This window comes from Ascaphus truei, chromosome 4 (genome assembly GCF_040206685.1).
Source record: "Ascaphus truei isolate aAscTru1 chromosome 4, aAscTru1.hap1, whole genome shotgun sequence".
Taxonomy (NCBI): Eukaryota; Metazoa; Chordata; class Amphibia; order Anura; family Ascaphidae; genus Ascaphus; species Ascaphus truei.
Window position 1 is genome coordinate 343094032 of NC_134486.1, and position 22396 is coordinate 343116427.

Sequence of the window (22396 nt, forward strand, 5' to 3'; positions counted from 1 at the left end):
AAATCGGTGTATTTCTTGAACAATACATACTGCTGCCCTAGTATTGTGCTAATAATACACGATTTATGTCACATTTAAGGTAATGGAGAAAACCTTCAAGAAAAGTAACGAAAGTTGTACATTTCTTAATACATTCTGCATACCTGTGACAATGTGGATTATTACATAGGCGCTGCCTGTCACAAAAATGTTTCAATGCTACTTTTTAGGACTTGATACATAGAGCTAGGGCCCCTGGGACAAGTGTCCCTTGTCTGGCAGCTCTGCGGGACCCGCTTGTCCTGGACAGGAAGTTAGGTCTAACTTCCTGTAATAATGTCAGCAACCGGGACGGGCCCGTCTCTCCCTTCTGTTCCTGGGTTGGCACGCCTCTCCCTTCAGTTCCTGGGCAGCTGGTCCTTCAACAGGGCAGTTCCTCGGCTGCAGGTAGACCCACATGGTCCAGTGCCCTCCTCTTGGCTTCCCCTCTGTCCCCCCCCCACAGCTCCTACCCTTTCCATAGCTCCTTTCCCCCACATGGCTCCTTCTCCCTTCTCATAGCTCCTTCTTGCCCCCCATAGCTCCTTCTCTCTCCTCCCCATAGTGCCTTCTACCTCCTACCTACAGCTTATTTTATTTCCCCCCTCCCCATACCTCCTTCTCCCTCTCTCCCCTGCCATAGCTCCTTCTTCTCCCCCCACCCCCATCCAGGCCCCTACCTCATCCCCTCCACTCCAGGCCCATACCTCCTCTCTTAAGGGGGGTTACGCCTTGAATTTGTTCTGAGCCACAAGATTTCTGTTGTTGGCCCTGCATGGACCTCCTGTCTATCTTAGTGTAGAAAACATGGCTTGGGCTGCAGGAAGAAGGGACCATCAATGTACTGTAAATCTTCTAAATGATGGATCCAGTCTTACCAGTCCTAATATTTTGCGAAAGGCCAACATGGATCAGCTCTTTAAATGAGGTTTTGGGATTGTCCTGTGAGTCTAAGTTTAAGAAGCCTGTCTGTGCTGTCTTTAAATGAGGTCTTCCGTAACATCAGGTGTATTCAGACAAGTAAAAGGGAAGATTTGATGTAACTTTCTTGCATCCAGATACATGGAAAATATCCCTTTACAGTTACAGAACATTCTCCCTACATGTCACTTACAATAGACACCTCTCCATAGCACATGCTGTCACATCGTTCAGGAATTTATAGTCATTATTAAGTTCTGTTACATTTATTGGAAAAACACTCAAAGAAAATTAGCCAGAAAAGAGTTAAGAAATCAAGTCATCTTTTTTTGCACAGAGAATGGTAAATATGTGGTTTGGCAACTTAAAAAGTATTTGTATTTTGTTGTCTGTATTGCGGTATGTATAACCATGTGTTGTGATACTCCAATACACACCGTCCAGTTGTAATAATAGCTAGCATGTGATGAAGGGACAGCTCCTTTGGATTTGAGGTCACTTTTATCACGCTAAGATGAAATTGATATATGAATATATGATTCTTTCCCATATCATATTGCAGAGGTTCCCAACCCCAGTCCTCGAAGGATCACTAATAATGCAGGTTTTAAGTGTATCCCTGCTTCAGCACAGGTTGTTCAGTCAAAATGATTGGGCCACCTGGGCTAATGAGAGGATAGCCTTAAAACCAGCACTGCCGGTGGTCCTTGAGAACTGGATTGGTGAAACTCTGGTGCCACTGTATGACATTATACACCGAATGTACCTATTTCTTTTCTGTGGATAGTTTTATTGACTCGTTCTCCTCATTAATACTCTCGGAAGGACAAGCCTGAAAAGTATTGCAGAGTACAATGTTTCAGGCTACTCCATAAGTAGTTGGGTCTAACAGAGTACTTACCGTCATTGTTACAGAAAAGCCAATCTCTTCTTACTGCAGTTCTTGCTTTTTTCTGTTTGTCCTTATTTTTTCTGCGCTTGCCTGTACTTTTGCTTGAGCTTTGCAAAACAATTTTATGAAACAAGTTTTTCTGGCAAGACAAGATTGCTTTCGCATGTTCTTGTTTGTATCGCTTAAGTTTAGGAAGTGGCTTCCTTGACATAACTGCTTGGAAGTGGTCAGATCTGGCCAGGGGTGAGATTCTCCAGCACAGACCCCAATATTACACAATGCTAAGATCTTTCAATGATCCTGCTATGGAGCGTGAGGACCCTGCCTCTCAAACCAAGATGATAAACTGGGATATTAATGACATCAAGCTTTCACAGGTACGTTACTAATAATATATTGAAACGGTTAATTGTTTTGTGCTGTCTGAGAGGCACTTTGTGTAGAAAGACATTTTGCCGAACCCCACCACTTGCAGAGTAGCCAGCGAATTTCTATGCATTGCCATTCCGTCTGACAATGTGTTCGTTAACCAAAGACAATGTGTTGCAGGCTTCAGTGGAGTTTAAGGGGTAACACTTTGTAGAAATGATGCTAGATGTTTGATCTCAGTTCCATGTTTTACTTTTTCTCATTCGATCTTGAATGTACTGTTAGGTAAATATTGGGAACACCACGTGGTCCCTTGTCTGATGTCAGTTTCGAAGGGCGTTATGCAGCAATACTGGGCTTTTAATGGGACACGATGAAACAGAAATAAAAAAAATAACAGTGTAATTGATTCCCTGGGAAAGTTTTTTTCACCGTTAAAGCAAAAGTTTTACTCATTTGCGTTCTGTGGAAAAAGGTTATCAGCCATGTAACAGGTCAATAAAAAGTTTTTTCAACAACGTATTAGTGTAATTTACTTCTTAAGAAAGATTGTATCCCCCTTAAAGTTACTGTTTTACTTATATACATCCTGTTAAACCAACACCACTACAGTCCCCCTTTTTTCCTTGTTTTAATATGTAAAGCTTGTGACAATGTATTATATACAGTACATTGTTACCTAAGCTGCCAATCTTTTGGTGCTCCTGTTATAAATCTGTAAAAATCCTGACTGTGTGCCTAACATAATGGCCGCCTTTCAGTTTCAATCAATCCTTCAATCAGTGTAACTCAGCAGCTACAATATATCCTGATATTACTAAGGTAATATTGACTATTGTTACAGTTTTGCAGCTCAAACTGCTGGGAACATTAGCAACAAATTATCCCAAACAGGAAAGTGTTGCAAATAGCTTGCACTGCTTGGGAGGTGGGTTAAAAGCTGCTATAGAAATCGAAGGATGCTTTCAAACTAATTTAAAATAGCATTAAAAGTTACATTCAAGCATATTACCTACTTATGTTGCTCTGTCTGGCTAATTATAGCTTCCTAATTACTTTACCAAGAAAAAACAGGACGATAAAAACATTTACCTGTAGAATTTAGGATTTGCAAACAGTATTTTCTCCCAAAAAGGATGAAATTATTATTGTTTAGCCCCAACATGGGGGGTACAGAGAGATGAAGAGCTCCTGAACCCTCCGCATCATTTGTTCAGCACGGAGACATTAAAAGTGTGCAAATTATTTTTAAAATACTTACATCTTGATTCCTATTATGTATCCTGTGTGAAAATATAAATAGAAAAGCTTTTTGTTTTTAACATGCACTTATCTCATTCTTGACCTATTGCACCAGCCACTGCCTTGTTAAATGCATTTTCTATTCACATATCCATTGGGTTTCACTTTTGCAATAACATCAATACCACCCACAGAAGCAGTCATGCTGAAAATGCATCAAATGTTGCAGAATTCCACTTAAAATCAACATGGAAAAAAACCTCTCTCTAGAGTTTTTTTTTTTTTAAGTTTTTTTTTTTTTTTTTTAAATCTCATCGCGAGCCGCACAGAGAGGCCGGGTGGGCTGCATGCGGCCCGCGGGCCGTATGTTGTGCAGGCCTGTTCTAGACTGTTATATACAGCAAGAGTTCCGCGCTCGGGCTGTCACTGACCTTCTTACAATTAAAATCCCCTTGCAGCAGTGTGTGCAAGAGCACTCTCTAGACTGTTTTTCAAGTGGCCCCACATCTTTTCCTGTGAAACAGTCATCGGACTAGAAAAGATTTTGAACTGGTTTTTTTTGGGGGGGGGAGGGGGTTGCAGTATTGTGCTGATTTTATGCTTTTACATAAACTACTTAATAGCTTTATTTTATATAGCACTTTATTCCCAATGGGACACAAAACTCTTCACAATGACAGTGTAGTGCGCAGTACACTGCACACAGGAATGTTACAGACACAGTCCTTGCCAAGATGAGCTTACAATCTATGTTTGTGGTGCCTGAGGATACAGTGATTTGCCCAAGGTCACTAGGTGCCAATACACGATTTTAACCAGGTTCCCCTGCTTCACACTCTGTGTTATTGTTTACAGTGTTACAGAATAGACATAACACTACAATATTTATCCTCTGTGTTATTATACAGAGTGACTGTGCTGTGGTTTCTTTTTAGCCTCCTGTACATATGATGTGGATAATAGTGATTTGTTTTACTAGAAGTTTATATATGACTGAAAAAATATAAATATTGCAATAATGGGGGAGGGGGGTGGGGAGTTTTACATCTCTGCCTAATTATGAATGTGTAGTAAACTTCATCTCCCTGGTCTGTCACTGTTGACAAAACCCATTTAGAGTTCTGCATCTACCATGACCTTGGTATGCCCTGTATATTGAGATAGTGCATGGAATTAACGTATGAAATAGCAAAATGAAAAGAGTATATATGTTTTATTACTGCTTCTATATTACCATGGAACCCTGGGTGTAATATTATTATAACTCTTGTTCTTTTTGGAATTCACCCCCTCGCTGCTGGAATCAAATGTTTAGTATACTTCTACTCAGTTGTTGAACTCATCATTTTCATATTTTGTATATTTGTGGTTCAGAACCCCTGTTATAGTCTTTGGGCTTTTAGAGATGTGCATCGTATACTCTCCACATGCATTGCAGGTTCTTCCATTGCTCCACATAAATGACTAACTAGAAGGCACTTGCCCGTGGCTATTTCTTTATTGAATGTCGCTACCATTTTGCTCTGCTTCCCTCTTTCAGGACCCAAAGCAAACGGACTGGTTCCAGGAGTGGCCCGATTCACATGTGAAGCACATTTACAGCTCTGCTGATAGAAACGCGCAGAGACATCTGAGCGGCTGGGCAATGCGCAACACCAACAACCACAACTCTCGCATCCTGAAGAAGTCCTGCCTCGGCGTTCTCATCTGCAGCAATGACTGCTCAGCCACAGATGGGAGAAAGACATATCTGAGGCCTGCCATTTGTGACAAAGCACGGCAAAAGCAGCAAAGTATGTATCTGTGTATTATCCTGTGCCGGCCTTTGCACACTTCACTAGTATACTAACAGCCTTATTCTATATTGACTGCGGAGGCATTAAGGCCGTTTTCTGTGGAAAAGTCCTGTACAGCCAATTTGTACAATATAGAATAACCCCCTACGTAGTTACCAAATGTATTATGTTATGATGTAGGTAACCTATATTCTCTATGGGGCTGCCAGCTAATCATGTTAATACTGTACATTTGCAAGTCCAAGGATTACTAAAACATGGGTAATTCCTAGGGCTATTGCACCGTAACCTTTATGATATATAAGATGACTGAGTCTGGGCATCACGGAGCTCGCAGTGTTAACTGACTTTGAAGTTACTGCTGAGACAACATTGAAATCTTATCGCAAACTTGAAATTCAGGTGAAAAAAAATCCCCTTCAGCAAATGCGTTTGAAATTCTTCACTGCAAATACCACAGGTAGGGCAGACACGCTGTGAAGCGATGAGGCTTTATGAGTTGAGGCAAGTGATGATGACGATTACTGAGTTAAACAGCCACAGTGGGCCGCGCCTCAGAGAGGTTAGCCTCACAAATCATCAAAGACCCACAAGCAAGGAATAGGAGCCAACCCCCGTACCTCCCTGTTCAGCGACCTACGGAAGATCTCGGCCTCAACAAAAGAAAAGAACCAGAACCACAATGAAAGAAGATGGGTCCAATTAAAAAAATAAAATTTAAAAGGTCCAAATAGAAGCATAAGAACCAGATGCCTGGGGATCAGAAAATCAATGCAGAGCTCACACCGGGCCCAAGAGCTGTTGGCCTGGCGGCGAGAGCAACAAGGGAGATCCGGCTTGAAGAGAAACACGTGGGCTCCGAAGCTCTGAGCGTGGCCAGAGTCCTGAGCGCTGCAGGAGATCGGGCGCAACATGTGGGTTCCGGAGGGGACATCAATATAGGAACGTGCTTCCTCCCCATGCCACGACCCCCCTCCATGCCCTTCGCCCCAACTCCAGCACCTTGTGCCCTGACCCCCCCATCCAGGCCCCGTGTCCTGCCCCCCCCCCCCCGCACCCTCTGTGCCCCGCACCCGACCCCTCGAACATGTCAAAAACTGTGGGAGGAGGCCGCGACCGACCAGGGCTTGGCCGGGGGGGTTACTGCGGGCAGGATGCGGGTTGCTGGGCATACGAGAGATGGGAGAGACCTGGGTGTCTGGTTGGAGGAGCACCAGCGGAGAGCAGTGCGTGGGCTGTGGAGCTCTACTGGAGATCCGGACGCTTCCTCCCACTCCACGCTGGTGCCGAAGCTCTGATCTCTGCCGGAGAGCTGGAGAGAAATAGACGGACGCCTCCCCCCCCTTCACTCCATGCTGGCACCGGAACTCTGAGCTCCTCTCTCCTCCAGGCCCTGCACCCCGACCCCCTCGATCATGCCCAAATATGCAGGAGGGGGCTGCGACAGTCCGAGGTCAGGCATGGGACCCGAGGGAGGGGTGAGAGACATGTGTCCGGTTGCTAGCCAGGAGTGGAGGCAGCATGGTACAGACGCTCGGCCCAACCAACAATCCAAGCTACAACATCGGACGACATGCCGCAGACACGCATAACTAGGTTTGATACTCCTGATAGATGGGCTCCAACTGAGCGCCGACTTGGGGTTAGGGGTGGGTGGTGGATAATCGGCGTGGCACAAATGCATGGGCAGGACTTGAGCCTAATACCAGTGGAACTGGGTGGAGCTTCGTAGTCGTCGTCCCCCCTCTAGTTATAAAGTTAAGATGGCCAACCAGCCTATAGGATCTTCGGAGGGGCCCAAAAGTAAAAATAACATTAAATGTAGTGTCAAATGCAGTTGGGAAAGTTATGTGAAAAGTGGTGTGTTACAGGGTGAATATACGTCACCAGCCATATACCTGGCAGACCTATGTTTAATTTTGCAGTGCAGCAGTGACGAGGTTAAGTTTCAGGTGAGAGGGCTGCTTAATTAGTCTGATACCAGCTGCCTCATCAAGGTGTTTTAAAACCCCCAGGCTGTACACACATGCAGGCTAGCTGGTCAAGAGAGAGGACTGAAATGCGGAAGTAGATTACTGCTATAAGGTCTGTCTTTTTGTATGCTGTCTGAAGCAGGGAGATACCCTGAAACTCTGGAGAGAGAATAGCTTGATTTAAGGTCTGTTTTCAAGATACATGTTTGATGAGCTGTTTTGTTTTTGAGTGCTGGAAAGAAGCTATTTTGTTTTTGTGTGCTGTATTTTTTAAGGCTCAATAAATAAGCCTTATCAAGAAACCCTGCGTGTGGTTGCATGTACCCTGCAACATGGTGCAAATAAATAAATTGATGTTTCTGGTCCCCCTCCCTCCTTGCACTCAACCGCCCCATTCCCTAGCCCCATGCCTACCGCCTGCCTCCCCCATTCCCACTTCCCCCCTGTACCCACCCGCTGCAAAACTTAGAAATCCCCCTGTGCCCCCTGGTATACCTGCTGGCCAAACCAGTAGAGGAAATAAGCCACCCTATTAAGCGCCTGATATTGTATATTCTGACAGCAGCCGCTTGGAAAAACCCATCGTCTCCATCCAGGTCAATGGTAACAAATAGAATTAACGAAGTGATGTTGATGGAGAGGCTCACTGCCTTCCTTAAACACAAAATATGGGATCCATGGCTAGAAGCCTATTAGAAGACAATATAGGTCATATAAGTAGGAGTTCGAGAAGCTCGAGACCTAGGGTTGAGCCTGGAAGAAAGGGAGTTAGACAGCAGAAATGAGAGACACACAGAGACTCGCTGCCCAGGGAGCCAAGCCAAACAGAACAAGATGGTTGGTACCCAACCTCCCCCCCACCCTCCTACCCTTACCCCCCCCACCCTCCTACCCTTACCCCCCCCACCCTCCTACCCTTACCCCCCCCCCCCTCCATTTTATTTTCTCTTCTTTTGCTGTTTATCTCAAATCAGTTTGGGTTCCACGGTTCCCCCATGTAATAACTGTATGTATTTACAATTGTTTGAAAACACAAAAAAAACTTAAAAATAAATAAATAAATATAAAAAACAGCCACCGTGGGGAAGGAGACGCAACCTCTTTGTAATCACACTATTTTTACCCACTCCTGAAGGTCAGGATTCCCAAATGCCCAAACATAACCACTACAAATGCAATAAATACAATGGCAATGTGCTGCAGACAAAAGCCACACAACCGTCCCTCAGGGTGCTCATGGAAACCCAGAATATGGCGGTATATACAAACCTCTTGGCCCCTTTAGTCTGTCCATTGCTATTCTAATCTTCTGTGGAACTTCAGACCCTTGGAAAATGACTTGATATTAATGAAGAACCCTTTCCTGGAGGAAAACACAGGACACGTTTTTCTGACTGCTCTTCTCAGACTGTATCAGGAAGAAAGATAGCTATCTGAAATACCTTCTCACTGCTCTTGTTAAAGTGACCATGTCTGCACTCTGAGTGAAGTACAGTATACACCACATTAAACTGGAATGAGATCAGTCAGACAAGTGAGTTTGATTTTAAATGAATCCCAAAGATAAGGGGCGACTAACTCCAGTTCTCAAGGGCTACCAACAGGTCAGGTTTTCCGGATATCCTTACTTCAGCAAAAACCTGACCGGTTGGTGGCCCTTGAGGAGTGTAGTTGGCCACCCCTGCCCCAGATGGATTGCGTAATATATAATTCCATGAGAGGTTCTTGTTACACCCTCCCCCATTCCTCCCTAACGGCCCTGCCCGTTCCTCTGATACACAAGAATCTCTATAATGAATCACGTGATCAATATGACGAGATTAACTCCTTTCTGCTATAAAGCCACCATCACACATTTTTGCACACAGATACACTAGAAGGAAAACAACTGGAGGCATGAGACTCTGCCAGAGCATATTATTCTTAGGGAATGTCAGAGGAATGGCTCAGCATTATAGAATCTTGAGTTTCTGAAATGCTTGCATGAATTAGTGTATGAAATCATCAATATGTTATTAGTGTTCTTTAAGAAGTGAAGGATCCCCCATAGTCTGAAATTGGTTAACAAACTGCACAGTTAGTGTGTGATGATTATACATGAATAAATATGATTCTGTGTGCCAGTTAACATCATTTGACCAATATTTTCTGCATTTCTTCATATAATTTAGCCTCGACAATTTGTAATTTAAATAAAAATCACTATATATATATATATATATATATATATATATACATATACACAGTGGTTGACAAATCACCAAAAAATCTACTCGCCACCTAGTACCAAACGTGTGCTGACTGGGCCAATATTTACTCGCCCGGGGGTTAAATCCACTCGCCCGGGGCGAGCAAATGTATAGGTTTGTCGAACACTGTGTATATATATATATATATATATATATATATATATATATATATATATATACATATATATATATATATATTGTGGTGCCGTCGCTGCCCTCTAGGGGCTAGAATGGGGCAGTTGTGGGACTTTACAGATCTCATAGAGTTAATCATTCTGGATAGCGCTGTTCAGCTGTGAGTTAATGAGCTAATTAGCCTAGCCTGTATAGTCAGGAAGTGATACAGAGATCCCCCCCCCCCCATGCTGCCAGACAAACACTGTTGAGAGTTATACAGAGAGGATGAGAGAAGCTGCTGTAGACTGATCTGGGAAGGCACACACAGACAGCCCTGTGAGAGACTGAAAGGAGACCTGCTGCAGGTACACTGGGTAAAGTGGGGAAAGAGTTTAGTTCTCCCACGATTTAGTTAGGTTCTAAGCAGTATTAGTCAGTACTCCTGGAAGGAGTTAGGTCTTTTGTTTCTGTTTTGTGTTATGAGTTAACCCTGTACCTGCCTTATACCCTGTAAATAAACCCCTGCTTAGAAAGTACAGCGTTTCCTGCCTTTGATCTGGACAAAAGATCCGACGCTGGGACTGAGACGTCACAATTGGTGGAGTTTAACGCGGGCAGTCCACAAGGCAGTGAAAGGGGAAAATGGAGTTATTTCTCACCTCGCTTCAGTACAAGCAAACGGAAAATTCTGCAATTTTAATGCGGGGTTTGCAGCAATTGGCAAAGACACAAGAGGAGATGTCAAAATCCTATAATGAGGGTTTACTACAGATGACAAAGTCACAAACTGAAAGTACGGCGGCGTTAGTACAGCAGATGGCGCTGTCCCTACATCAGACGCTAAAAGAGCAAAACGAGGCGCAACTTCGCCTACACCAGGATCTCCGAGCGTTGGGACAGAAAATTACCGCCCAGCCTAGAGTGGCCCCACAGGTCGCTCACCAGGTAAAAACGCACCTCATTCAGAAAATGACAATGGACGATGACGTTGAGGCGTACCTGTCAATCTTCGAGCGCACCGCAGCACGCGAAGGGTGGCCAGCTGAGGAGTGGGCGGGAATAATTGCTCCCTTCCTGGTGGGTGACTCACAACAAGCCTATTATGACTTAGAGCCCGAGCAAGCTAAAGACTATGACACCCTGAAGGCGGAGATTATGGCACGGCTAGGGGTCACCCTCGCGGTTCGGGCTCAACGGTTCCATTCCTGGCGTTATGATTTAGAGAAGACACCCCGCTCTCAACTCTATAACCTTATACACTCTGCAAGAAAGTGGCTCCATCCTGAGGTATGTTCCATCGCTGCAGTTGTCGAAAGAGTCGTTATAGACCGGTTCCTGAGAGGCCTCCCCCGCACCATCCAGAAGTGGGTGAGCCAGGGTGACCCCAAAGATGCCGAACAGTTGGTCGCTTTAGTCGAATGTTACTTGACTGCCGAAGAGATGTCCAAGAGCTCAAGTCCAGATGAGTGCACCGGTTCTCGCTTCCTGCGCTCCAGGAGGTCCGATAAGACTGTTCAACCGAATAGGAATCCCCAAGGACTCACTGACTTGTGTAAGGGAGTAGGAAGTCCCACAGCACCTAAGAGGGACTCTGGTCTCGTTGTTCCCAGTAGACTGGTGACAAAACGCCGACCCAGTTTTGGAAGGTATATAGAGTGCTACAGATGCCATGAACTTGGACATGTGGCCGCAGTTTGCCCTCGGAACGTGGAACAAATGGAATGTAACTTTTCTGTGGGGCATGGTTCGCGCTGGGTTTCTACAGTTCAGCACAGTTCTTGCAGTTCAGAAGAGGACGATGAGGACTCCTATGTGGCCCCGCGGAATGGACAACCTCCGTGTGCAACAGAAGCTGCAGGGAAAGGTTACCCCGTGGCATCAGAAAAGACCAGAGATGGACTACAACACAGAGCGCTTGGCGCAATCGTCACAGGAGTGACTACTAGCCTTGGCATGACAAAGGATACCGCCATAAGCAGAAATCCAAGTGAGCCAGACCAAAAGACTGTTGACTGGAAACGGTTCTATGAGGCGTCCCAACAAGACGTTCAACGCCTCATCGGCAAGCAAGAAGTTTCTCAGCGAGAGGTCTGCACGTTAAAAACAGAGCTGGGTAAACTAAAGCAACAAGTGCTACAGGAGCGACTGAGTACCCAGTGTGTCCCCGCCGAGCAACATGATGAGCTGAAGGCCACCCTGAGCCTTACCCGAGCATCACTGGAAGCGGAATATGAAAAAACTAAAAATGTCCAAACCTTGGAATCTGAAAAACTGAAGTTGGATAAAAGGCTTCTAGAGCTGAAGCAGATAACTGAACACACGTCCCAGCAGCTCACAGCTATAAAGGAGGACAACCTCAAGCTGGAGAAAGAGCTGGAGAAGCAGAGAGCCTGCTCCATCACCAAAAATCAGTACTCCCAGGAGAAAGAGGCATGGGAAACAGAAGCAGCAGCAATCCTAGCGACAAAAACTACAGAGATCCAAAATCAGAAGGATGCGCTGACACAAACCCAGAGCAAGCACCGGGAAGAGATGAAGGCCCTGAGAGGAATTGAATTGGCAGCTGCCTTGAGCCAGAGAAGAAGTATAGAAGGACAGCTTCAAGACCTGAGAAAGGAACTGGAGTTTGAGCATGCTGGCCGCAAGAAGGCAGAGAAACAACGGCGTGACCTAGGCAAAGAGCTCGAAGCTCTGATGACTGAGTGGGACACTATGCTGGGCTCTAATATTGCTCGGCAGGAGGTCTAATGAAGAAAACCTTTAAGAGGAGGTGGATGTCAGACAGGTCTGACAAAGATGTTAGTGCACGGGCCGCTCACAGGACAGTGTTTCGCTGGGGGGAGGGATATGTGGTGCCGTCGCTGCCCTCTAGGGGCTAGAATGGGGCAGTTGTGGGACTTTACAGCTCTCATAGAGTTAATCATTGTATTGTATTGTATGTCTTTATTTATATAGCGCCATTAATGTACATAGCGCTTCACAGCAGTAATACATGTGGTAATCCAATAAATAACAGATAATATAAATAACAGATCATGGGAATAAGTGCTTTAGACATTAAGGAAGAGGAGTCCCTGCTCCGAGGAGCTTACAGTCTAATTGGTAGGTAGGGAGAACGTACAGAGACAGTAGGAGGGAGTTCTGGTAAGTGCATCTGCAGGGGGCCAAGCTTTATGTGCCATGTGTTCAGAATAGCCACAGTCCTATTCATATGCTTCTTTAAGCAAGTGTGTCTTAAGGTGGGTCTTAAAGGTGGATAGAGAGGGTGCTAGTCGGGTACTGAGGGGAAGGGCATTCCAGAGGTGAAGGGCAGTCAATGAAAAAGGTTTAAGGCGGGAGATGGCTTTAGATACAAAGGGGGTAGAAAGAAGACATCCTTGAGAAGAACGCAAGAGTCTGGATGGTGCATAACGAGAAATTAGGGCTGAGATGTAAGGAGGGGCAGAAGAGTGTAAAGCTTTAAAAGTGAGGAGAAGAATGGAGTGTGAGATGCGGGATTTGATCGGAAGCCAGGAGAGGGATTTCATGAGGGGAGATGCTGAGACAGATCTAGGAAAGAGTAGAGTGATTCTGGCAGCAGCGTTAAGGATAGATTGTAGGGGAGACAGGTGAGAGGCAGGAAGGCCGGACAGCAGGAGGTTACAGTAATCAAGACGGGAGAGAATGAGGGCCTGAGTCAGAGTTTTAGCAGTCGAGCAACAGAGGAAAGGGCGTATCTTTGTTATATTGCGGAGGAAAAAGCGACAGGTTTTAGAAATGTTTTGAATGTGAGGGGCAAATGTGAGAGAGGAGTCGAGTGTGACCCCAAGGCAGCGTGCTTGGGCTACTGGGTGAATGATCGTAGTTCCAACAGTAATGTGGAAGGAGGTAGTAGGGCCAGGTTTGGGAGGAAGTATGAGGAGCTCTGTTTTGGCCATGTTGAGTTTAAGGCGGCGGAGGGCCATCCAGGATGATATAGCAGAGAGACATTCAGAAACTTTGGTTTGTACAGTAGGTGTAAGGTCGGGTGTTGAGAAATATATTTGTGTGTCGTCAGCATAGAGGTGATAATTAAACCCAAAAGATGTTATTAGGTCACCTAGAGAGAGTGTATACAGAGAAAAGAGAAGAGGTCCCAGGACAGAGCCCTGGGGTACCCCCACAGAGAGATCAATAGAGGAGGAGGAGGTATTAGCAGAAGAGACACTGAAAGTACGATGGGAGAGGTAGGATGAGATCCAGGATAGAGCTTTGTTCCGAATGCCAAGAGTATGGAGAATGTGAAGGAGAAGAGGGTGGTCCACGGTGTCAAATGCTGCAGAGAGGTCGAGTAATATGAGCAGAGTGTAATGACCTCTGTCTTTGGCAGCATGGAGGTCGTCAGTTATTTTAGTGAGGGCTGTTTCCGTGGAGTGAGCAGTGCGGAAGCCAGATTGTAGAGGGTCTAGGAGAGAATAGGTGTTGAGAAAATGGAGCAAGCGAGCGAATACAAGACGTTCAAGGAGTTTAGAGGCAAAAGGCAGGAGGGAGACAGGCCGATAGTTAGAAAGACAGGTAGGGTCAAGCTTGCTGTTTTTGAGTAATGGTATGACTGTTGCATGTTTGAAGGAGGATGGAAAGGTTCCAGAGCAGAGGGAGGAGTTAAAAATGTGCGTGAGCGTAGGGATTATAGTAGGAGCAAGAGGTTTTAGGAGATGGGAGGGAATGGGGTCAAGAGGGCAAGTGGTAGAGGGAGAAGAGGCGATCAACAGCGACACATCCTCCTCTGAGACAGTGGAAAAAGAGTCAAGGAAGGCAGGAGGAGAGTTAGGAAGAGGTGTAGGATGGGAGGAAGAAACAGAGGGGATGTTCTGACGTATGGATTCCACCTTTTCCTTAAAATAGTCAGCAAAGTCCTGAGCGGAGATGGAGGAAGGAGAGGCAGCGGAGGGTGGTTTGAGTAGAGTATCAAAGACAGAGAACAGTCGGCGTGGGTTAGACTTGTGCATGTTGATTAGTGAAGAAAAGTAGGCTTGTTTAGCTTGCGAGAGGGCAGAGTTGAAACAGGATAGCATAAATTTGTAGTGAAGGAAGTCTGCGAGAGTATGAGATTTCCTCCAGAGGCGTTCAGAGGAACGAGTGGAGGAACGCAGCATGCACGTGTGGGAATTTAACCAGGGTCTAGGGTTAAAAGGGCGAGTGCGGCAGAGAGAAAGCGGGGCATGTAGATCAAGAGAGGAGGACAAGGCAGAGTTGTAGTTCCTGACCAGTTTGTCAGGGTCTGTAGCAGATCTGAGAGAGGAGAGGGAGGAGTGTAACGTGGACTCAAAGTCAGGTAAGTGAATAGAGCGCAGGTTTCTGCAGAACCGGGGTGTAGATGGAGGTTGAGAAGCGAGATAGAGAGAATGAGATGAGGTGATGGTCAGAGAGAGGAAAAGGGGAAATGGAGAAATCAGAGAGAGAGAAATTTTTAGTGAAAACCAGGTCTAAGTAGTGGCCATCCTTGTGGGTGCTGGCTGCAGTCCACTGTTGAAGGCCAAAAGAAGAGGTTAGAGAAAGAAAGCGGGAAGCCCAAGGGAGAGAGGGGTCATCAATGTGGCAATTGAAGTCCCCAAGGAGAAGAACAGGGGAGTCTGAGGAGAGGAAGAAAGAGAGCCAGGATTCAAAGTGAGAGAGAAAGGCAGAAGGGGGATGAGTAGAGGTAGGTGGGCGATACATGACCGCCACATGAACAGGGAGAGGAGAGAAGATCTGGACAGTGTGAACCTCAAAGGAGGGAAAGGCAAGAGAGGGGGGAATAGGAATAGTTCGGTAACGGCAGAGAGAGGAGAGCAGGAGCCCCACACCTCCACCCCTGCCATCAAGGCGCGGAGTGTGGGAGAAGGAAAGGCCACCATAAGAGAGGGCAGCTTCCAGAGCAGAGTCAGACTGAGTGAGCCAGGTCTCAGTTATAGCAAAGAGAAGCAGGGAGTGAGAGAGAAAGAAGTCATGCACAGAGAGGCACTTGTTAGAGAGGGAGCGAGCATTCCAAAGGGCACAGGAGAAAGGGAGAGAGGAGGGAGGGTGGCAGGGGATGGGTATGAGGTTGGAGGGGTTGACACCAGAAGGAGTAGAAGTTGTATGTGGGAGGCGAGGACGAGAGCAAGTAGAAATAAGGCAGGGACCAGGATTGGGAGAGATATCCCCAGAAGCAAGGAGGAGAAGCATGGATAGAAAGAGGATGTGTGAGGATGATTTGTAGGGGTGTGTTTTAGTGCAGGAGGTATAGCTGTGTGGTGACAGAGGACGCAGGTAAGAAAGGAGTTCATGTGAACTGAGAAGTGGGGAAGAAAGGAGAGATGGAGATATATGAATAGAGTTAGAGACATAAGGAGACTGGTGGAAGGAAGTGCATAATTTGAAAATAAGTGCGGTTGCAGCAAATATAAAAAATAAAGGCGGCATCACAGCAATAGTTAAGTGTTGAGATGTGCATTCTGGGATAGATGATATCCTCTTTTCCAACGTAGATCAAAAGCAGGAATCAGAAGCAGTAGGTGTTGTCCACTTTTCCACTTCTTTTTGAACTTCCTTTTTAAACTTCATAAATACTTGAAACATATATACTTGGGAGGATATCAGGATAGACAGACAATTGGAATATGTTTTTACCTAAATAGAACTAAATACACAGCATGGGAGGATATCAGGATAGACAGACAATTGGAATATGTTTTTACCTAAATAGAACTAAATACACAGCATGGGAGGATATCAGGATAGACAGACAATTGGAATATGTTTTTACCTAAATAGAACTAAATACACAGCATGGGAGGATATCAGGATAGACAGACAATTTGAATATGTTTTTACCTGAGGAAAGAGAAGAGATGAGTGAGTGATTCAATAGTCTTCCTTCCTTTTTAAACTTCATAAATACTTGAAACATATGTAACGGGTGTTCCCTATGACTACCGCCGCTACTACTTGCTGTACAACCTGTGTGGCTCTCAGGAGCCTAAGCCTCCGCTTGGGGAACCTGGGGTACATCTTTATCATACATCTCTAGGTGCAACGCCTCCACCTGGGAGGGATCCCAACGGAGTGGGAGGAGGCCCTCACAGGAACAACCACACAACACTACCGAATATAAAACAGGACGGGCTTTACTGCATGGAAACACACAAATCACGTAACAGCATAACATCAAAACAGCATAACATCAAAACAGCATAACAGCATTATGCGCCACGGCGGACGCTAACCACACTATGCGTCACGGCGGACGCTACCACCTTTAGGCGTCACGGCGGACGCTATCACCTCTAGGCGTCACGGCGGACGCTATCACCTCTAGGCGTCACGGCGGACGCTAACCACCCACAATGTGACCCCACCCTGTGTCCAGTAACCCCCACCCAAATGTCTCGTGTTCTCGAAGTCAAATACCACTGTACATGTGTGTGTGTGACTGCGCAGCCACTATGTTTGGTGATAGGCCTGGTTGGTGCACGTGAGTTGCAGGTTACCTGCCCGGGCTCCAGCCACGGGTACCGCGATATAAATCCACACGATCCGACGGGGTCCTCCACACCGCGTGGGTTGAAAGTCCAGCGCGACAATGTCACTCCTTGTCGCAGGGTCTTGGGTGGTGTTCTGAGCCCAGAACCCACCTCACAGGGCCGCACGGCTTCAACACTGTGTCCCTGTCTATTCAACCAATAAATGGGGTAGTGTCCCTATCTAGGGCCTGTCCCTACACTCCACAAGCTAATAGATGGCTCAGGACCTAACTGGGACCTTGGGGGCTGCTGGCCTAATGCAGAGGGTCACTCACCCCTGCATCCACCTCCTACCCCTAGCTGGTCCGGATCCTGAGTGCCTGCGTGGCTGCAAAACCCCGCGAAATGTAGCAATCTCTCCCCAGGCAAATCCCTCAGCCCTATTGGTTCCCTGGCGTCAGGTGTCTCTGCCCCTATGCACCCTGGGGGCTGGCATGCTCATCTCGCGCATGCGCGAACTATCTGGTCCTCCCGCGCTGGGTTGGGGCACTGCGCATGCGCAACAGCCCTAACATGGCGGCGCCCTGCTTCCCGAGCCGCCGGGCCGGTAGCAACGCGATCGCGGCCTTAGCGACGGCCCGATCGTGTCCCCGGCAACCGGCCTGCTCGCCGCTCGCGTCCCTAGCTACCAGGGATCGCTCCTTCGCGCGCGCGGCCCCCCCTCACTCCCTCGCACACAGCGTCTGCCGAAAGGGAGGAGGGGGTCAGCCATGACAGGGGGGAACCTGGCTACATCCTCCCCCTGGTGAGAACTCCAACGTCCTCGCTTGAACCACATAACCTTCCAACATGTACAAAAATTATATAATAAAAATGCAGTGTTAAAGTACAACTTAACGATTACTCTAAACGAGATTGTACAGTTCAACAAACATATTGATAACTGAGGCTAGCTTGGCTTTAGCTTGCTGCTGAGATAAGCCACTCTAGTGGGAGGGCGTCTCACTCTCTGACTCCTGCGAGTCTCGGTCTCCATTTCTTCCTCTTGAGACAGACCATCGTAGGCTTGAGGCCTAGACTCTCTGGCAGAGGGTGAACCAGTTTGGGGAAAGTCTCTTTGCAACTGAACATTGTCTCTTTGAGGCACAAAACTCGGAGTGGTAGGATCTAATGATTGATTACTTGGTGAAAATTCCAATGGAGGTACTTTGTCAGTTGGCCCCTTACTTGTTGCGCCTTCGGGAGGTGCCCACCAGTCTCTGTTGGATGTTCCCTCCAAAGGATCCTGAATGGTCTCATCTATGGGCCCTGGATTCTCAATAGACTCTTCAGGCTCACTGTCGTTCATTACTGTTTCTGTTTCGGGTTCACTTTCTCCCAGTTGGGAGATAGGTAACAAGTGGTTTCGGTGCCAGACTTTTACTCTGCCATTCACGTCACGTATGCGATAAACAGGGAGGCCCGGCATTTGGGACTCTCCTTGAAAAGGCCCCTCTCTCCAGCGATCAGCTAACTTGTGCTTGCCTGGAATCCCTAAGTTGCGTAGGAGAACGGCGTCTCCTGGTTGGAGCGCTCTATAGCGTACTTTGTGGTCGTACCGTCTTTTATTATTGGCATTCAGTCGAGCGGTGGCTCTTTCAGCTAACTGATAGGCACGGTGCAGACTGTCCTGGAGTCTCTGCACATATCGATAATGAGCCATGTTGGGTATCCCGTCGGTAGATACCCGTAGGCGGATGTCGATTGGCAGTCTGGCTTCTCTCCCGAACATCATGAAATATGGGGTGTATCCGGTGGACTCGTGCCTAGTGCAATTATAGGCATGCACCAAGGCCTCAACATGTTTACTCCATTCTCCTTTTTGGGAATTTTTCAGAGTGCCTAGCATGTCCAGCAATGTCCGATTAAATCTTTCAGGGAGCGCATCTCCCTCTGGGTGGTAGGGAGTAGTCCTGGACTTTTGAATGTTCAACAGTGTTAGCAACTCTTTGATCAGCTTGCTCTCAAAATCCCGTCCCTGGTCAGAGTGCATCCTGCTGGGCAGACCATAATGCACAAAATACTTCTCCCACAGCACTTTAGCCACTGTGGTAGCCTTCTGGTCCTTCGTGGGGAAGGCTTGAGCGTATCGAGTGTAGTGATCGGTCACTACTAGCACATTTCCTATACCCTTTGAATCTGGCTCTATGCATAAAAAGTCCATACAAACTAAATCCATAGGCCCAGCACTTTTGAGATGGCCCATTGGGGCAGCACGGGTGGGAAGGGTCTTCCTATGAATGCACCGTAGACATTTTCTGCAGTGTTGTTCAATTGACTCCCGCATTCTAGGCCAGAAGAACCGGTCTCGCACTAAACCCAAGGTCTTATCCACCCCCAAATGTCCATGATCATCATGTAGTGATCTTAAAACGAGGCCTTGCATACGCCGAGGTAGAAATAGTTGTCGACGGTCAGGATGATTGTGGAATTGAACAACCCTATAGAGTAGGCCGTTATTCATCTCAAACTTATCCCATTCTCTCATGAGAAGACTCACATCCTCGCGAGGAGCCCGTTTCACCAGTGAAGAGTCATTTGTGTGTAGGGCCTCTCGGACAGCCTTAGCCGCAGGATCATGTGTCTGCGCTAGTACCAGTTCCTTCACCGTGAAGATGACGTCTTGTGTTAGACCCATGCCATCAGGGTGGCAGTAAGCTTCTGGAAGGGCTTGAGGTCGACACCCTAAAGAATCCACTACTCGTAGCTCGGAGAATGCCACTCGGTCGTTTACAATAGCAGCAGTGGAACACATAGCTCTCATTCCTGGTCCTGGAATTTCTTCCCAAGGGCCATCGTCGGCGGTCTCGCCCAGTCCCGATCTCCTAGATAGAGCATCGGCTCCTATATTGAGAGGTCCAGGCTTATATTTCATAGAAAACTGGTAATTGGCGAGGGTGGCCAACCATCTGTGACCGGTCGCATCTAATTTGGCCGTGGTTTGTACATAGGTCAGCGGATTGTTGTCTGTTCGGACCTCGAAGGTAACCCCATATAGGTAATCATGTAGTTTGTCAGATATGGTCCATTTGAGGGCGAGGAACTCCAATTTGTGAACTGGATAATTCTTTTCACTGGGAGTCAAACTTCTACTTGCATATGCCACAGGACGAAGCCCAGTGGGGTACTTCTGGTGTAGCACAGCTCCCAATCCGTTGAGGCTGGCATCCACGTGCAGGATGTAAGGCTTCTCCGGGTCAGCATATGCTAGAACGGGAGCCTCTGTTAAACTATTCTTCAGCCTCTTAAATGCTTCCTCACAAGCCGGCGTCCACCAATCCCCGAAGGGGGTCCTGGGGGGGGTCCTCTTCTGCTTGGGTTCCTCTGGATAGACCTTCAGCAGATCGTTCAGCACAGCTGCCTTCTTGGAGTATCCATCCACGAATCTTCTATAATATCCACAGAACCCGAGAAATGACCTCAGCTCCAGCACATTCTCGGGTCTTGGCCAATTCACCACCGCCTCCACCTTGGCCGGGTCGGTGGCCACTCCGTCTGCGGACACGATATGACCCACATAAGTGACCGATGTTCGACAGAAGCGGCACTTATCCAATGAGAGCTTCAGGCCTTCTTTCCCTAAGCGATCCAATACTTTCATCAGCCTAGTCTCGTGTTCTTCAAGGGTGGCTCCGAACACGATTATGTCGTCTAGATAGACCAAACACTCACGCGGACACATATCTCCAATCGTCTTTTCCATAAGCCGTTGGAAAGTGGCTGGAGCGCCACAGATACCTTGGGGCATCCGAGTGAACTGATAAAATCCCAGGGGACAGACGAACGCCGTCTTTTCTTGATCAGTAGGGCTCATCGGAACCTGGTAATACCCAGATCGAAGGTCCAACACGCTAAACCACTGGCTTCCGGACAGTGCGCTGAGAATCTCCTCTATTCGGGGTAGCGTGTATTGGTCAGGCACAGTACGTCTGTTCAATGTTCTGTAGTCCACGCACAATCGAACAGACCCATTCTTCTTTCGTACCACCACAATCGGTGAGGCATAGGGACTCCGAGATCCGGTCACTATGCCGGCCGTTTCCATCTCGTTCAGGACACCCCGCACATCCTCCACATCTCTGGGAGCTAAGCGGCGCGACCTTTCCCTAAATGGCGTGTCATCATTCAGACGAATCGTGTGCTGAGCGCTTCTGCTGCATCCCACGTCCATCTCACTAGTAGAGAACACATCTCGTCTCTCTCTCAACTGAGCACATAGCTTCTCTTTCCATGCCTCTTCAAGGGGAGACTCTCCGAAGTCGAATTGTAGTGCCTCGGCCTCTTCTCCCACACGGGCAGTGTGAACGGTCACTGGGTCGTCTACAGGATCCACAGGATAAATTCTACCCAACCTTTGTCCTACTTCTAGCGGCACGGTATGGAGAGACATGTTCTGGATAGACACAGTAATCTTCCTGGGGACGGTAGATGGCCAATCCCGTACTTCAGGTATCATTCGGTATCCCCACTGATTCTCAGACTCGGGGAGGGTCTCTAGCGAGAAGTATCGGTCGTGTTCGCGCCGACTGGGGTACTTGATCAGCGCTGTCACGTGCCTCACTCCCCCTGGTGGAATCTGCAATAACCCTCGCTCTTGATTAAAGATTTCACCATACTGTTCCTCATACGCCACCCTATAGCATTCTTCCCGCAGGCCAGGGGCTATATTCAGGGATGACAACGGTAGCTCACCGGCTTCTTGTAGGAATGAGCGAATCACCGACCTCACAATATCGGCATTCGTGCCTAGTATGATGGGGGCACTGGGATGTTCTCGAGCCTCTGGACAGACCAAAGCTTCCACCAGCATGGGATGCGACTTGTTAGTGTTCAACTGCAAGATATCCAGCTTGACCGCTACTATTCCGTCTATGGGATAATCATCTTTACTCAGTCCCCATAACTTCATCTTTTCGGCTGACTGCAAGGGAAGATGGCTGAGGTGCTGGTCGTAGAATGGACGGTAGATGATGGTCACTTGTGATCCAGTGTCCAGAAGTGCTGAAGAGTATATCCCCTCCACGACGACTCTTATTACAGCGGTGGGCCCTACTCGGCAGTAAGCATCGGACGGGGGCGTCTCCTCCGTGGAAGGCCTCCCCGACTCCCCGGCAACATCTTCGGGTATGGTTGATAGGGACGAGCTTGCCTTCCGCACGGTCACGGTGTAGGTCTGGGCCTTAGTGGGGTTTGAACAGTTCCTTGCAACATGGCCCTGCTCGCCACAGTTGAAGCAACGGAAGTCTGGGCGGGGACCCGGACCGTCAAGTGACCTGGGAGCGGACCTAGGCACCTCCGGGGTGGCCGTATCCTTACCGCTCTTGCTCCCCTTTGCTTT

General features: G+C 47.5%; 1 protein-coding gene across 1 annotated transcript in view; it reads left to right on the top strand.

The window, feature by feature from the left end:
• The first annotated feature begins 323 nt into the window (after positions 1-323).
• GCM1 (glial cells missing transcription factor 1) overlaps positions 324-22396 on the top strand; it is a 47113-nt gene continuing 25040 nt past the window's right edge. The window contains exons 1-3 of the mRNA XM_075598183.1: positions 324-426; positions 2019-2208; positions 4983-5235. Of these exons, the coding sequence (XP_075454298.1) occupies positions 2110-2208; positions 4983-5235 (352 nt within the window). The 5' untranslated portion in view covers positions 324-426; positions 2019-2109. The remainder of the gene's footprint in view (positions 427-2018; positions 2209-4982; positions 5236-22396) is intronic.